The sequence below is a fragment of the Haliotis rufescens genome, unplaced genomic scaffold (assembly GCF_023055435.1).
Source record: "Haliotis rufescens isolate VD_foot unplaced genomic scaffold, xgHalRufe1.0.p SCAF_14, whole genome shotgun sequence".
In the NCBI taxonomy this organism is placed as follows: Eukaryota; Metazoa; Mollusca; class Gastropoda; order Lepetellida; family Haliotidae; genus Haliotis; species Haliotis rufescens.
The window spans coordinates 33,160,277-33,178,656 of record NW_025963824.1 but is presented as its reverse complement, the minus strand read 5'-3'; the positions used below and the strand labels follow the sequence as shown (position 1 = coordinate 33,178,656).

The 18,380-nt window shown below is 40.0% G+C and overlaps 1 protein-coding gene across 5 annotated transcripts in view; it reads left to right on the top strand.

Annotated features, from left to right (window-relative positions):
• LOC124117142 (myosin-9-like) overlaps positions 1-18,380 on the top strand; it is a 124,648-nt gene that overhangs the window by 51,399 nt on the left and 54,869 nt on the right. For all 5 annotated transcript variants that reach the window (XM_048395304.1, XM_048395303.1, XM_048395306.1 and 2 more), the window contains exon 13: positions 16,198-16,269. In XM_048395304.1, the coding sequence (XP_048251261.1) occupies positions 16,198-16,269 (72 nt within the window). The remainder of the gene's footprint in view (positions 1-16,197; positions 16,270-18,380) is intronic.

Sequence of the window (18,380 nt, the reverse complement as noted above, 5' to 3'; positions counted from 1 at the left end):
TCTGAAATAAACATATGAACAATCAGAAAATGAATTTTAATCATTTTGTTACTTTGTACACAATTTGTGGCTGGCCGCATCTGGAAAATAAAATATAAATAATCATGCCTAAAAGTGGGATTATATTTCATATACTTTCCTAAAAAGCTGGAACATCCACAAGAGATACTAAATATGAAATAGATTTGCTGGAAACAATTGGCATCAGAATTTAATGGGAATATGATTTTATCAACTTTTGGAAGCCAATTTTTCTATATCATATCCAAATTTGAAAAAAAATCTTTGGACATTTGCTGACATCTGTCGATATGCCAGGAAATGAATTGTTCTGAAACTGGGATCCAGTGAATTTGTGAGAGACAAACGACTTGAAGATACTTTCAAAACTTTACATGACTTTCTTCTGCATCAAATAGGGGCGGTAGGGTAGCCTAGTGGTTAAAGCGCTCGCTCGTCATGCCGAAGACCCAGGTTCGATTCCCAACATGGGTACAATGTGTGAAGCCCATTTCTGGTGTCCCCCTATTGCTGGAATATTGCTAAAAGCGACGTGAAACCATACTCGCTCACTCGCTCACTCACTCACTCACTCACTCACTCTACATCAAATAGAATTTGAAAACAATTGCAGGATTCAGTCAAATACCAAAAATAATCTAAAATATTGAAACATCAAAGAGACAAACATAAAATGAAATATTCAGTGAATTTGCTGGAGACGAGAACTTAAAGAATGGTAAAAAAAATTAGTGAGACCTGATATTGTATCAAATTTGAAAACAACCTGAGGAGGTTTTATGAACCTGGAAAAAAACCCGATCTGAAACTGTGTCTGGAGTACCAGGTATTATTCAAGTGTGTAATTTATAGGAGGCACTACGGTAGCCAAGCTTGGCAGGGTATAAAAGGCGGTCTTTGTATGGTTACTAGGGAGCCATGATCAATGATTTGTGATCTGAGATCTGAGATCACGACCATGCGATGAGGGCTCTAAAGTGTTATTAGTTATTTTGGATGGGTGTTGGAACCACATGGGGTGTGCTAAGACGGCTTAGAGACTTGTACGGGAGATGGGCTGTCATTGTGGGAGGTACCAGGGGGATTAACACACACGGTTGTACATGCTTGTGAGAAATGGGAAAATATTTGTCATCACTGAAAAAATTATTACCGTATTCGACGTAATAAGCGCCCCGCTCTAATAAGCGCCCACGGCGATATTTGCTAATATATTGGCTAGTGAACAATCCCAATCAGCACCCCTTCCGATTGATCAATGTACGCAAGACTTATTTATTCGCGCATATTACGCACTCGTGTGTTATATCACCCTTAATTATGGGCAATTAAATTCTTGAAAAATATATCTGTCGTATATAAACATTTCAGGATGTTTGCATAAACCACGAAATTTACGATCTTTCAACTCAAAATAATATTCTAATAAGCGCCCCCTATTTCTAATTTTGAGAGCGCCCTGGGCGCTTATTACGTCGAATACGGTATTTGCTTTTCTACCTTTGATATCAATGGAATCATTTTCACTGGAAAACGTGTTCAAAATTTAGTTAAATATCTGGGTTTATTAAAAGATTGAGTTGAAAATTGTAGAGAAAATGTTAATTTTTTTCAGGCTGAATGAGTTCTTGTTCTTCCTGTTACTGGAAAATGTTTTGAATTGTTTTCTCGTGTAATAAATTCCTATAGATAACGATCAGAAGGGATTTGTCTCCGAGATACAATGGATTTGAGTGTCATTTCTGTGGAGCTTTATAAAGTGCATGTTTACATGGTTTGAGATAAACATGAGATCGACCCGAGAGTGTCTGCTTCTGCAATATCATGTCTTGTTATTTTTTATATCAATTAAAATTAAGTCAGTTTTATTATCAGGTTTAGAGAACTTGTGGAATTGCACAGAAATACAGATATACATCAAAACTGCATCATGAAAAATGAACATTCCGTAACAGCTTTAGTTTGAATGCTGATCTAAATTAAACATTTTAATATCACTTTTTATCAACAATAAACCATTAAGACTAGAAAGTGTTTGTGTAAGTTTCACTACTAAGAAAAATATAATTTACGTGACAGCTGATTTTATAAATCTACTGCAAAAGAAATTTCTGTGGTGCTGATTTCACAAGCAGATATATTTGTCTCCTAAATCTTAGTGAAAAAGTGACAATGGTTTTATTGAATTTTCATAAATGTGAATTTTTTTTTTGAAAACCTGCCCACTACATTGTTGAGACTCATGTTACCCGGAATCTGATAATTAATTTTGGTACGGTAGGGTAGGGGGAATGGGGGAAGGGAGTAGATTAGTCAGGGTAGATTTGCGGGGCAACCAGTGATTATATAGTAATGCACTACCGTTGACAGGGTAGGGGACATTCAATCTGGCAGCCAATCTATACCTGCTCCCTGGATGTCGACCGAGGAATTTTCTGGTACAGTTGTGTTTGGCAGAAAATATGGATTTATTTCACGGTACTTTTGTTGCCGGGTTTGAGTTGTGTTAGCGTTGATACATGTTTGTATACGGTTCAATGGATGTTTGGAAGTAGCATCTGAGGACAGGGTTTGGTTTGTTTTTGAGTTGGAAGTATGTGTTGTTATTTTATATTTTGAAAATGTTATTATTATTCACTATTTCATTATTGGTGACGTTATAGGACAGGATAGTTTTGTTTGTTTGTTTGTTTGTTTGTTTGTTGTTTATGGCGCACTCAGCAATGTTCAAGCTATATGACGGCTACAGGATAGTTTATGTAAGTGTTCTTGTTATGATTGTATTACTTTTTTATTATTCATGGTAATGTAGGATATTATTAAAAAAATGGTAAAAAATATAAATGAAATGTCTGTTTGTCTTGATATTATAAAAAAATATTACCTTAGGTTATAATTGGATAATTATGTTTATTTTGGTGACTATGTTATTTTGCTTCTGTAAGAAATTCTTGTTATAATCGTATGACTAATTTATTATTCATGATAACATAGGATATCGTAATTTTATCTATTTTTGGTTATAACTGAATTAAAATGGTGTTTTTTGGTGATACCTTGTTCCACTGGGTGTCATTTAAATCCTATGTCTGTAAGAAATTCTTGTTATAACTGAATGACTTATTTCTTTTAATTTTTTTTATCAGGATATTTCATTTATTTAAAAGAAAAATTTCTGGTAATAATTAAATGATAAGTTTTATTTTGCTGATTCTTCCGTTCTACTGGGTGTACTGCTCTGTCAGTCAGAAATTACTGGTTGTTATCTATCTGACAAATAGTTACTTTAAAGACTTTTTTCGAGTTTATTGAAATCTGCTTTTTCAGAGTGTGGACTGAAAGAGAGAAAAGGAACATTTGTTGTTACCGTATTTTCTTGAGTATAGTGCGCACCCAAGTATAATGCACACACCCCCTCTAGCGGATTCAGTATCTTGGAGAAAACATTTTTGAATATTAAGCGCAGAAAATATTACTATGTATTAACTTCAAGAACTGACATCACATCAACATATAAGTTCTCTTGTTTTATTTATTAATTGATTTATTTTTTTACTTTAAAATATTATTTTTGTTATTTACTAATTGCATTAAAATATATGTTTTCTTTCATACCTTTTTTCCTGAATATGTCCCTGTGAGTGCATTGAAAAAAATAATTCTTCTTTCTTTGTATTTCTTAGTTTCCTGTTATCATAAAGCTGCATTAGTATACAATTACTTCAATATTTTTTTCAATGTTGTTTCATAATATTAAGATTATAAATATACATACTGGACATAATTTCATTTTGGTTTTGCATGAAAAACTGACAATCAACAAGTACTTCTCATCTTTATGACTTCATTTCAGTAATATTTACTTGGTTGATGCATGTCATCGTATCCCAATTGGGTAGATTGATGCTCACGATGTCAATCATTGGATCGTCTGGTCCAGACTCGATTATTTACAGACCGCCGTCATGTAGCTGGAATATTGCAGAGTGCGCGTTAAACAACAAACAAACAAACAAACGGCAATATTTATAAAGTATTATTAATTATTTATCAATAATTTAGGGTTTTCAGTCGAGCAACAAGTAATTCCAATCCTTCCGATCTATTTGATCACCCAACAGTCCGACCAGGCCCTCCAGACTGACAATAAGCTGTTATACTACAATGAAGGGCAGTCTCAGCTTGTAGGGTATACATAAACATTTGCTCAGCTTGTTTAATATTTCACGCTTGTTGCTCCACTCGGTATAAGCAGCTTATCATGATGTTTCATGTTAGTGTACCGAGTCTTGAACTCTCCGGGAGTTAATTCTGTCTTTGTAAACGCTTATGCTGCAGTTGATTTGATCGTAGTCAAGAGGCGAGTCTCACAGCATTTCTGGCCTGGAGTAGTGACTGTTCTTTTCGTGTTTGCTGTTTGATAAATCTGATTGGGAAATGTTTTAGAAGCTAACTATAGCTGAAGCTAACTATAGCTCTAAAATCGAGTTGTTCAAGGGCTGTTATCTTGGCTATTAGTGTCAATGTTGGGGAATTGGTCATGCAGAGAATGGCTGGGGGACAGGCACTTGCAGGGTGAGAGATAATCTTGGGGAATGTTTTCTTTTTAAGAGAGTTGTTCTTGTGGTGTGAATTGTTTATTTTGCCAAAGGAATGGAATGGGTGGTCGTCTGTGTGAATTGTGACCCTGGAAGCATCGGAGAAATGTGTCATCTTGGGTTGTGAATTCTGATTGGAGTTACCTTGGATACCAAGTGTTGCTATGGCGATGGCAACTCAAGTGGTTCAGTACATGGATTTACGACTCACGATAGATAATGAACCACCTACATATGACTATGTTGTTTACAAGGTGGGTTTTTGTTGTTTTCATATGTACCGTATTCGACGTAATAAGCGCCCCGCTCTAATAAGCGCCCACGGCGATATTTGCTCATATATTGGCTAATGAACAATCCCAATTAGCACCCCTTCCGATTGATCAATACACAAGACTTATTTATGCACCCTTAATTATGGGCAATTAAATTCTGGAAAAATACATCGTTGGAATATAAACATTTCTGGCTGTCAGCGTAAACCACAAAATTTATCTTTCAACTCAAAATTCTCTTTTCAACTCTTTTTTTCACCAAAATAATATTCTAATAAGAGCACCTTATTTCTAATTTTGAGAGCGCCCTGGGCGCTTATTACGTCGAATACGGTATTACTTTAATGCATGAATGGTCTGTGGTTTACATACAGCTTTGAAGTGCCAAAGTGAGTTTAAATTTGGTTCAACATTGAGTATTGAGTATAAGATTACTGCACTTACTATAGCTATGTGCATTCGCATGTGTACAGAGTGTTAGTGTGTATGTGTTAGTGTGTGTGTGTGTGTGTGTGTGTGTGTGTGTTTGTTCCTCTCTCTCTCTCTCTCTCTCTCTCTCTCTCTCTCTCTCTCTCTCTCTCTCTCTCTCTCTGTATGGCTACTTTTACTAGTCTGGACTAACAAAGAAATCTGTTGATGAAATATCTGTGAATAATTATATTGCAAGTGTTTCCCTGGCATTTGTTTGGATAACCTAATCATTTTTTTGTGAGTTTTATCTTTCTATAACCCCCTTTCAAAAGGTTATGCTCATAACAGACTACTCTTTCCTGATTGGCTGATAAAAGAATGGCCAGGCTTGTGTTGCAATATTGCGCTGAATGATGCGCTGATGTCATATTGTTGTCTTCAGTTTTTGAGTGTCATTACTTGATAACAATCCATCATTAATCCATATATTAATTGTTTGATAGGCATTACTTACAAGTTGACGGATGACAAAGTAGACACAATTTATGGATAACAACTTCTTTAATACTGTATAGGCGACGTTTCGGTCCTGCTTGACAACGGTATAAGGATCTATACAGAAACGACGCCTATACAGTATTAAAGAAGTTGTTATCCATAAATTGTGCCTTCTTTGTAATCCATATATTCATTTATCTGTAAATTTATTAATCTGGACGATTTCAGAGATCTTCACTGTCCAATTAAAATAGTCTCGATTGATTTCAATTTTAATCAAACTTGTTTTAACTGCCAATGGCTCTACACTAATGCCTCTTTAAGGTGTTTTCAGGCACAATGTTCTCACTAGAACATTTAGGCCGTCCCCCCTCCAAGATATTGGGTAGTCTGTTTTGTTGAAACATTATACATTTGAGTATAGAGTGTGTCAGGGGCTGTAACAACTGACTTGAACTGTTTAAAGTTGTATTGAGCATGAATGAATTCAAACAGTTAAAATGAATAAATTCATGAAAGTAAATGAATTGCTTATAAGAAAGGAGTAAAATTTAGAATGTTAGAAACTGACAAAAATATTCAGTTAATAATTTAAGGTATCAATAGAAATAGTAGTGATTACCGACATGAGTTTCCTACATCATCAGAACTAAACTGTGTTGGTTTCGGATGCTATGCTGGAATCCAATCTTTTATTATTTCCATTTGGAACTGTCCTTTAATGTTCACTTTTGTGGTACAGAAATCAGTTACACTTCTGTGAATGATTTTCTCGCTTGTACCGGTTGATTAGAAAGTAGGTTTATGTGAGTGTTTGCAGATCTACACACCAGATAGGCTTCGTATCGGAGTGAAAGATCTGATTTTAATGAGATTAGTTGAAATCAGTCTTCAGTGCTTTTTCCCCCTCAGTGAATCACAGTGTGCTGTTCATATAGCAGATGAAACTGAGAATCAGTGACCTATATTTATCATCCAAAACTGTCTCCCACAGGAGATATGGCTTGGATGAGATCAAGTGATATCTACATTGTAGATATCGCTGCAATGAAAATGCATCACAATGCTTTGCAGAACATTGTGACGTCATTGGTTACCATGACGTCACAATCAAATGACATCACTAATGACTCTACCACTGAAGCCCTTAGCAGTACTTTTTACACTGAAGATGCTACTTATTACTGTCTACAAACTGAAAAAGTTGGAAGAATGATGTTGGATGATAAATGATATCTCACCCTCGTGTCTTTTGATTACAAATATATCAACACTCGTTGATGAAACTTTAAAAGTGGAAAAACTTGTTGATATATTTGATGTCAAATGACACTTGGACCAGATTCTCTATGTGTATTCTGGAGGACCATATTTCCAGATGAGGCTTTTGGGTATTGATGTCATGTTCTCTGGAGCTCAGATGCAGAAAATACTGGAAAAATAAGTTGGCCTCAAACACTCACAAACGCAGAAGAGCAAGAATTCAGTGTGGCAAATTTCAGTTTTGGTCACATGGTACAGACATTTCGGCTGTTAAACTTAACTGTGAAAATGAAAACGAACCTTAATGCTTAATGCTCACTCATTCTATTAAATAACAGTCTAACCTGTGAAGATCGGGGGTAGAATATAGGTCTTCATCAACCCATGTTTTCCGTAAGAGACGACTAACGAGATCAGGTGGTCAGGCTCGCTGACTTGGTTGATGCATGTCATCGTATCATGATGTCAATTACTGGATTGTCTGGTCCAGACATAATTATTTGTGTGGCAACAACAAACAACAGCCAAACAAAATCATTCTCATTCTTCTTTTCATTATCAGCAGAATTTCTGCAATATTTAAGTCATACAGAATATATATAATTTTGTTAACATACATGACTATGTATTTCAACTACCGTATTCAATGTAATAAGTGCCCAGGGCGCTCTCAAAATTACAAATAGGGGTCTTTTTTTTAGAAAAATATTTTGGTGAAAAAAACAGAGTTGAAAGATTGTCAATTTTGTGGTTTATGCTGACAGCCTGAAATGTTTATATATGACAGATATACTTTTCCAGAATTAAATTGCCAATAATTAAGGGTGCATATAACACACGAGTGCGTATTAAAAACAAATAAATAAGTCTTGTGTACATGGATCAATCAGAAGGGTTGCGAATTGGGATTGTCTACTAGCCAATATATCATGACCAGCAAATATCGTTGTGGGCGCTTATTAGAACGGGGCGCTTATTACGTCGAATACGGTAATTTAAAATAGCTTCTCAATTCAGTGATATGATTAAATGATTAAATGAATAAATTCATGAATAATGTTAACCTGATCAGGTTATTAAATGGTGAACGTTGTACAAACATCTTGAATAATTCACCATGCCAATATTTGCTCCACTTCATATATAAATTCAGGCTCGTACTTTCTTGCACGAAAGAAAAATTTGCATGTCCCAAGAGCTGGCAAACCTTTTATGAAATGCCATGTTTGAATATTAACATACTTAGCTTACTGTCTGTGCCCATGTTTAACAGTAGATGCTTAAATTCAGGGAAGTGTACAAGCGATGGATTGTCATTATCTTTAGGGGTGGTCGGGTAGCCGAGTGGTTAATGCATTCGCTCGTCGCGCCGAAGACCCAGGTTCGATTCCCAATATGGGTACAATGCGTGAAGCCCATTTCTGGTGTCCCCCGCCGTGATATTCCTGGAATATTGCTAAAAGCAGCGTCGAATCAAACTCACTCACTCACTCATTATCTGTAAGTGGCATTTAGAGTGAGAAAGTGAGGGAGTATGGTACTTTAAAAGTACCAAAATATCACATTGTAAGGTGGAAATAGTAGGTTAAATTTGTATGTAAATCCTGTCATTATAGGATCCATACCTGTCTCGCTTCCAATCCACCTCTTGGGCAGTGGGGTAGCCTAGTGGTTAAAGCGTTCGCTCATCAAGCCGAAGACCCAGGATTGATTCCCCACATGGGTACAATGTGTGAAGCCCATTTGTGGTGTCCCTGCCATGATATTCCTGGAATATTGCTAAAAGTGCCGTAAAACAACACTCACTCACTCTCTTTCTTTCATATTTATGAAATACACCATAATCGTAGTACTCTCAAACATTCATGCTTTATGTGAAGCACGCTCATGCTAATGTCCATTGATGTTTTGATTAGTTTCTTTAAGAATTTTTTTAAAACTCATGTTTTTTTAGAAGCTATGGATGAAAGTCTAATGATTAATTCATATTGGCCTTATAATTTCTTGAATACTCACATTGCCACTGATATGTTGTTTGTCGCCAAGCAATAATTACCATTTAAAACCTAGCCTGGATCAACATACTCGCGTTCGATGGCAGCACTTTGTCCTGCCTGTTTGCTCATCACTAGAAGCTAATGGCTCGTCAGGTGCTTCAAACACATGTATAATTTGTTGAGCATTTAGGTCCCAGTGGATCAGCTTACTAGTAAACACTGGCTCGTCATACACACACTTGTCCTGAAGTCTTTAGGGTTTGTCTCACACAGTCCTTGATGTTGACAGACTCTTGTCTCACACAGTCCTTGATGTTGAGAGACTCTTGTCTCACACAGTCCTTGATGTTGAGAGACTCTTGTCACACACTGTCCTAGATGTTGTGTATGTTGAGAGACTCTTGTCACACACTGTCCTTGATGTTGTTTATGTTGAGAGACTCTTGTCACACACTGTCCTAGGTGTTGTGTATGTTGAGAGACTCTTGTCACACACTGTCCTAGGTATTGAGAGACTCTTGTCACACACTGTCCTAGATGTTGTGTATGTTGAGAGACTCTTGTCACACACTGTCCTAGGTGTTGAGAGACTCTTGTCTCACACAGTCCTTGATGTTGAGAGACTCTTGTCACACACTGTCCTAGATGTTGAGTATGTTGAGAGACTCTTGTCACACACTGTCCTAGATGTTGTGTGTGTTGAGAGACTCTTGTCACACACTGTCCTAGATGTTGTGTGTGTTGAGAGACTCTTGTCACCCACTGTCCTAGATGTTGTGTATGTTGAGAGACTCTTGTCACACACTGTCCTAGATGTTGTGTATGTTGAGAGACTCTTGTCACACACTGTCCTAGGTGTTGTGTGTGTTGAGAGACTCTTGTCACACACTGTCCTAGATGTTGTGTATGTTGAGAGACTCTTGTCTCACACAGTCCTTGATGTTGAGAGACTCTTGTCACACACTGTGCTAGATGTTGTGTATGTTGAGAGACTCTTGTCACACACTGTCCTAGATGTTGTGTGTGTTGAGAGACTCTTGTCACACACTGTCCTAGATGTTGTGTATGTTGAGAGACTCTTGTCACACACTGTCCTAGGTGTTGAGAGACTCTTGTCACACACTGTCCTAGATGTTGTGTATGTTGAGAGACTCTTGTCACACACTGTCCTAGGTGTTGAGAGACTCTTGTCACACACTGTCCTAGATGTTGTGTATGTTGAGAGACTCTTGTTACACACTGTCCTAGATGTTGTGTATGTTGAGAGACTCTTGTCACACACTGTCCCAGGTGTTGTGTATGTTGAGAGACTCTTGTTACACACTGTCCTAGATGTTGTGTGTTGAGAGACTCTTGTCACACACTGTCCTAGGTGTTGTGTATGTTGAGAGACTCTTGTCACACACTGTCCTAGGTGTTGAGAGACTCTTGTCACACACTCCGCTAGATGTTGTGTATGTTGAGAGACTCTTGTCACCCACTGTCCTAGACGTTGTGTATGTTGAGAGACTCTTGTCACACACTGTCCTAGGTGTTGTGTATGTTGAGAGACTCTTGTCACCCACTGTCCTAGACGTTGTGTATGTTGAGAGACACTTGTCACACACTGTCCTAGATGTTGTGTATGTTGAGAGACTCTTGTCACCCACTGTCCTAGACGTTGTGTATGTTGAGAGACTCTTGTCACACACTGTCCTAGACGTTGTGTATGTTGAGAGACACTTGTCACACACTGTCCTAGATGTTGAGAGACTCTTGTCACACACTGTCCTAGGTGTTGTGTATGTTGAGAGACTCTTGTCATCCACTGTCCTAGATGTTGTGAATGTTGAGAGACTCTTGTCACACACTGTCCTAGGTGTTGTGTATGTTGAGAGACTCTTGTCACCCACTGTCCTAGATGTTGTGAATGTTGAGAGACTCTTGTCACACACTGTCCTAGATGTTGAGAGACTCTTGTAACACACTGTCCTAGGTGTTGTGTATGTTGAGAGACTCTTGTCACACACTGTGCTAGATGTTGTGTATGTTGAGAGACTCTTGTCACACACTGTCCTAGATGTTGTGTGTGTTGAGAGGCTCTTGTCACACACTGTCCTAGATGTTGTGTATGTTGAGAGACTCTTGTCACCCACTGTCCTAGGTGTTGAGAGACTCTTGTCACACACTGTCCTAGGTGTTGTGTATGTTGAGAGACTCTTGTCACACACTGTCCTAGGTGTTGAGAGACTCTTGTCACACACTGTCCAAGGTGTTGTGTATGTTGAGAGACTCTTGTCACACACTGTCCTAGATGTGTGTGTTGAGAGACTCTTGTCACACACTGTCCTAGGTGTTGTGTATGTTGAGAGACTCTTGTCACACACTGTCCTAGATGTTGTGTATGTTGAGAGACTCTTGTCACACACTGTCCTAGGTGTTGAGAGACTCTTGTTTCACACAGTCCTTGATGTTGAGAGACTCTTGTCACACACTGTCCTAGATGTTGTGTGTGTTGAGAGACTCTTGTCACACACTGTCCTAGGTGTTGAGAGACTCTTGTCACACACTCCGCTAGATGTTGTGTATGTTGAGAGACTCTTGTCACCCACTGTCCTAGACGTTGTGTATGTTGAGAGACTCTTGTCACACACTGTCCTAGGTGTTGTGTATGTTGAGAGACTCTTGTCACCCACTGTCCTAGACGTTGTGTATGTTGAGAGACACTTGTCACACACTGTCCTAGATGTTGTGTATGTTGAGAGACTCTTGTCACCCACTGTCCTAGACGTTGTGTATGTTGAGAGACTCTTGTCACACACTGTCCTAGACGTTGTGTATGTTGAGAGACACTTGTCACACACTGTCCTAGATGTTGAGAGACTCTTGTCACACACTGTCCTAGGTGTTGTGTATGTTGAGAGACTCTTGTCATCCACTGTCCTAGATGTTGTGAATGTTGAGAGACTCTTGTCACACACTGTCCTAGGTGTTGTGTATGTTGAGAGACTCTTGTCACCCACTGTCCTAGATGTTGTGAATGTTGAGAGACTCTTGTCACACACTGTCCTAGATGTTGAGAGACTCTTGTAACACACTGTCCTAGGTGTTGTGTATGTTGAGAGACTCTTGTCACACACTGTGCTAGATGTTGTGTATGTTGAGAGACTCTTGTCACACACTGTCCTAGATGTTGTGTGTGTTGAGAGGCTCTTGTCACACACTGTCCTAGATGTTGTGTATGTTGAGAGACTCTTGTCACCCACTGTCCTAGGTGTTGAGAGACTCTTGTCACACACTGTCCTAGGTGTTGTGTATGTTGAGAGACTCTTGTCACACACTGTCCTAGGTGTTGAGAGACTCTTGTCACACACTGTCCTAGGTGTTGTGTATGTTGAGAGACTCTTGTCACACACTGTCCTAGATGTGTGTGTTGAGAGACTCTTGTCACACACTGTCCTAGGTGTTGTGTATGTTGAGAGACTCTTGTCACACACTGTCCTAGATGTTGTGTATGTTGAGAGACTCTTGTCACACACTGTCCTAGGTGTTGAGAGACTCTTGTCTCACACAGTCCTTGATGTTGAGAGACTCTTGTCACACACTGTGCTAGATGTTGTGTATGTTGAGAGACTCTTGTCACCCACTGTCCTAGACGTTGTGTATGTTGAGAGACTCTTGTCACACACTGTCCTAGATGTTGTGTATGTTGAGAGACTCTTGTCACCCACTGTCCTAGACGTTGTGTATGTTGAGAGACACTTGTCACACACTGTCCTAGGTGTTGTGTATGTTGAGAGACTCTTGTCACCCACTGTCCTAGATGTTGTGTATGTTGAGAGACACTTGTCACACACTGTCCTAGATGTTGTGTATGTTGAGAGACTCTTGTCACCCACTGTCCTAGATGTTGTGTATGTTGAGAGACTCTTGTCACACACTGTCCTAGGTGTTGTGTATGTTGAGAGACACTTGTCACCCACTGTCCTAGATGTTGAGAGACTCTTGTCACACACTGTCCTAGATGTTGTGTATGTTGAGAGACTCTTGTCACACACTGTCCTAGATGTTGTGTATGTTGAGAGACTCTTGTCACCCACTGTCCTAGATGTTGTGTATGTTGAGAGACTCTTGTCACATACTGTCCTAGATGTTGTGTATGTTGAGAGACACTTGTCACACACTGTCCTAGGTATTGTGTATGTTGAAAGACACTTGTCACACACTGTCCTAGATGTTGAGAGACTCTTGTCACACACTGTCCTAGGTGTTGTGTATGTTGAGAGACTCTTGTCACACACTGTCCTAGATGTTGAGAGACTCTTGTCACCCACTGTCCTAGATGTTGTGTATGTTGAGAGACTCTTGTCACACACTGTCCCAGGTGTTGTGTATGTTGAGAGACTCTTGTCACACACTGTCCTAGATGTTGTGTATGTTGAGAGACTCTTGTCACACACTGTCCTAGGTGTTGTGTATGTTGAGAGACTCTTGTAACACACTGTCCTAGATGTTGAGAGACTCTTGTCACATACTGTCCTAGATGTTGAGAGACTCTTGTCACACACTGTCCTAGATGTTGAGAAACTCTTGTCTCACACAATTCTGTCCTTGGTATACTCAGTGGGCCAGGAGATAATGTGTGTTTTCATTGATCATTTGTGAGATGACACATATAAAAGTTAGAACCTCTACGACAATGTAAATTTTCTGAAGCAATCAACCACTTTTGCCTGGGTTTATTAAAAAAGTGGCCTACTTAGGGACTGACGGTTTAATATTTGGGTGGGGGTGAAGGGACTGTATGTTTTTTTTAAACTACTTTTATGCTCACTGTTTCTAAGACGTTCAAAAGTCAAACAATTTCATTTTGGAGTCACAAAACACTTTTTTCAAAACATCCAGCATTTAAAGCTAGTACTTATTCTTTTTGAAAAATAAATGAAGGAAAATTATTTTTCAACAAATTATTTTCATAAAGCTGCCCCACCCAGAATGTCAAAATGTCGGAACCTTATCATGTGACTGTAACACTGTAACAACAAAGAGTAGGCAGTGTATGCCTGTTGGACACAATCCAAACTGATATTGACACTCAGATATAAAGGCGGCTGTGTACATGACATGAAGTGATATGGATTGACACCTAATACTCTTGTTTTATTCTTTGTGACCAGCCAAGTGGTTAAGCTGCTATTTGGGGTATTTACCCCTCCAGAATGGGGTATTACTGTCACACAATGTCTCACATAACGGTGCACTTCACACAGTCGGACAGGGTAGAAATGACCTCGAATGCAAGGTCAAATCTATGGTTAAAATATTGGAAATCGTTTGATAATGTGAACAATTTTCTTCCTAACTTGCCTTGTTTGGCATATCAAAGCCAGTAAATGCAGGAGCATAGCATTATGTATTGTCTGTTCAAGGAGTTCGTTCACACCATCTCCAAATTATCAATCCATGAAGATCCAGATTAGAATTGGTCTTCAGCAACCCATGCTTCCATAAAAGGCTACTATGCTTGTAAGAGGCGATGGGGTGGTCAAGCTCGCTGACTTGGTTGATTCATGTCATCGTATCTCAATTGCGTGGATCTATGCTAATGATGTCAATCACTGGATTGTCTGGTCCAGACTCGATTATTTACAGACCGCCATCATGTGGATGGAATTTTGCAGAGTGCGGCAACAACAGACGAAAAAACAAACAACAAACTTTGATGCTCATCATGACCGGATTGTCTGGTCAAGACTCGATCATTTACAGACCGCTGTCATGAAGCAGGAATACTGCTGGGCGTGGTGATAAACATCAAAAGAAACAAGCAATAAAATTAGTGATATCGTGTCATTTTACCATGTCAGAAAAACTGGAACTGTCAAGATCCATGGAAATATCACTAGACCTGACTGTTAATGTTTGAATCCTGACGAGAGTCCCCAGGTTGTAGTACCCCAGGCAAGTTGCTCCAGCTGTATGTAGAGAAATCATGCAAGATTGATTCCCACCACAACTTAAAAGTGAGATTGGTGGCTGTAAATGGTGCCCTGTATGTCATTGTGCCCAAACTGTGTTGATCATTGCTCCTTCCTTAAACCACCGGTCTGCCTGGTCCTATACTGGTGGAATGGTGCATCTACATCATATTTACACACATGCACATACACACACACACACACACGTGCACGCACACAATCATTAGGGATGACGGGGATGTCACAATTCATTGCTGTCAATACATCTCAAATATTTACAAATGATGATATGAAACACGATGCGCTTTTAAACTATTACGGCTGTTGCAGTGGTGTTGTTAACTGACGGTGACACCCCACGCCCCAGCCCCACCCACACCAAGCCCCACCCACACCCAGCTCCACCCTACCCCCAACCCTAGCCCCAACTCCACCTTACTCCCAGCCACCCACACCAAGCCCCACCCACACCCAGCCCCACCCTACATCAAACCTCACCCACGCCCCAGCTCCACCTTACTCCCAGCCACCCACACCAAGCCCCACCCACACCCAGCCCCACCCTACTCCTAGCTCCATCCACACCAAGCCCCACCCACACCCAGCTCCACCCTACCCCCAACCCTAGCCCCAACTCCACCTTACTCCCAGCCACCCACACCAAGCCCCACCCACACCCAGCCCCACCCTACATCAAACCTCACCCACGCCCCAGCTCCACCCTACTCCCAGCCATCCACACCAAGCCCCACCCACACCCAGCCCCACCCTACACCAAACCTCACCCACGCCCCAGCTCCACCTTACTCCCAGCCACCCACACCAAGCCCCACCCACACCAAGCCTCACCCACGCCCCAGCTCCACCCTACTCCCAGCCACCCACACCAAGCCCCACCCACACCCAGCCCCACCCTACTCCTAGCTCCATCCACACCAAGCCCCATCCACACCCAGCCCCACCCTATTCCTAGCTCCACCCACACCACTAAAGTCCACCAATGACATCAACTTCACAGGATTCCTGTTGTCCTGTTGTTCAGGTGTACAGCTTCTGGTCCTGTTGTACCGGTGTACAGCATGTGGTCCTACTGTACAGGTGTACAGCCTCTGGTCCTGTTGTGTTGACACTTGACTGTACCGAGCTTTCTTTACTTTCTTAATCTTGCCACTTTCAGGAGGAGCTGGAGAGAACCCAACATGAGCTGATAGCAGCTCAGCACCGTGCAGCTCAACTCCAGTCGGAGAAGGTTTCTAGATTGTCTCCCAGACTAATCCACCCCACTAACACCCAGCCTGTGCCTCCTCAGTCTTGTTTTCCAAAATACAGCATCCCCAAGAGGGGTGTGTGCACCAGTGTCCGAAATAATTACCTGTCTGGCTGGTAATTTTTCTGTCAGGCTGTCTGAAATGTTCCTCCTCCTGCCCCACTGTCTGGCAGATAATTTTAAGACTACTTATGTTTTCAATTTTATTTTAACTCCTCGAGATTCACTGGTAATTGTTTGCATTATTTCAACTGAATCATGACACGATTTGTCTCTTATTTTTATGATTTTTCAATATTTATAACGTCTGAATGCGGCCATGTAACTTTGAAGATGGGCAGGCAACACTCATGGGTCACCTGCATGACTGTCTTGTTGGTTTTAACATTATTTCAAACACTGGTGTGCGCTATAATATAACAAATTGAAAAATACAGTATGTCAAACAGAGCAACTCCTGTTTATGACAGAGGAATGTGGTAGTCAAATTCTGAGGAACATTTTGGATATATTTTTTTAAGTGTTTTTGTGAAGCCCCAATGGAATACTTAATAGTTAGAATCAGTAGAAAGTTGAAGAGTAAAGTTTGAGTACATTACAAAAGTGAAAATGGTTCTCAACATTTATATGTTGATTCATGGTTTGTAATTTTATTCAAAAAGTAAACCTTGCTTTATATATGGAGAAATACTGTAGAGTCAATACTGTAAGTATTATTTTGAATCTGGGTTATTTGTAACCCAGCCATCAATACTTCACAGACTTCTATATGTTCCTCCATCACATGTTGAAACATTAGGCCTCTGTACAAATATATTACTCCAAAGAAGTTAAGGATCACCCAATTCAACACCGATGCCAAAACAGATTAACTTTAGTAAAATAAAAGAATTGGGTGTTCTTCACCTTCTCTTGAGTAGCTATACACAAAAGTGTGAAGAATATATAATATTTGCAGTTTTTCTGTAAGAGAAGGCACAGACTGTTGATTGTTGATATTTTCAGGTTTCTGATTGTGTTTGTGTCCTGGACTGATGACTAATAACTTCCTGTACAAGTCAATGTTTTCTTTGTCTAGGCTAACAATGAGTGTTGAAAATTACCACATCAGCTGGCGAGAGGCATGTATTTCTGTGGGTTGTATGTACCCAGTGGGAACCAGGTTTAAATACCGGTACGTCTCCAGTAGGGCTGGGACGGGTAACTCGGGTCAGATGGGTACTGAGTAGGACCCGGGTACCCACAGGGTTACCCAGACCCATGGTTAGTCACGTGATATATTGTTTAATGACAAAAATGATCTAGAACTATATGGTTACACTACAAGACACTAATGTTCGCATTTCTTTCTGACTATGCTCCCATTCCTTCTGACTTGAATATTTTTGAATAAGGATAAAACTTCTGTGGATGTATGACCAGATGATTTAATTTATAGTGTTCATCCAACTATATTTTTCCTGGGCTACAGTCAAACTTTTCCCAATTGAACATTTTGTACCTATCTCTTGAGACCTACAGCGGGTACCCAGATAGAGTCCGGTAATAGGGGGGTGGGTACCCAGGGAGTAAATTTGGACTCGTCCTAGCCCTAGTCTCCAGGCAATACTCTGTTGCATCTCAATTGGTCTGTTGGTCATATTTGGTGACTTGGCTGATAATTTGTCATCGTGTCCCAAAGACAGGAAATTCCTCATGATATCAACCACTGATTCAAATAATCTTAGTGCAAACATGAATAATGGTATTATTTCAAACCTGAAGACCTGTGAAGATCCGGGGTAGAATAGGTCTTCAGCAGCCCATGCTTGCCGTTAAAGGTGACTATGCTTGTCGTAAAAGGCGACTAACGGGATCAGGTGGTCAGGCTCGCTGACTTGGTTGATACATGTCATTGATCCCAATTGTGTTGATCCATGCTCATTATGTCAATCACTGGATTGTCTAGTCCAGACTCGATTATTTACAGACCACCGTCATGTAGCTGAGATATTGCTGAGTGCGGCGTTAAACAACAAACAAACAAACAAAAACAAACAAAGCAAACCTGAAGGACCCAAGGTCCGACCTTAGTATCAAACACTGTCATGGCT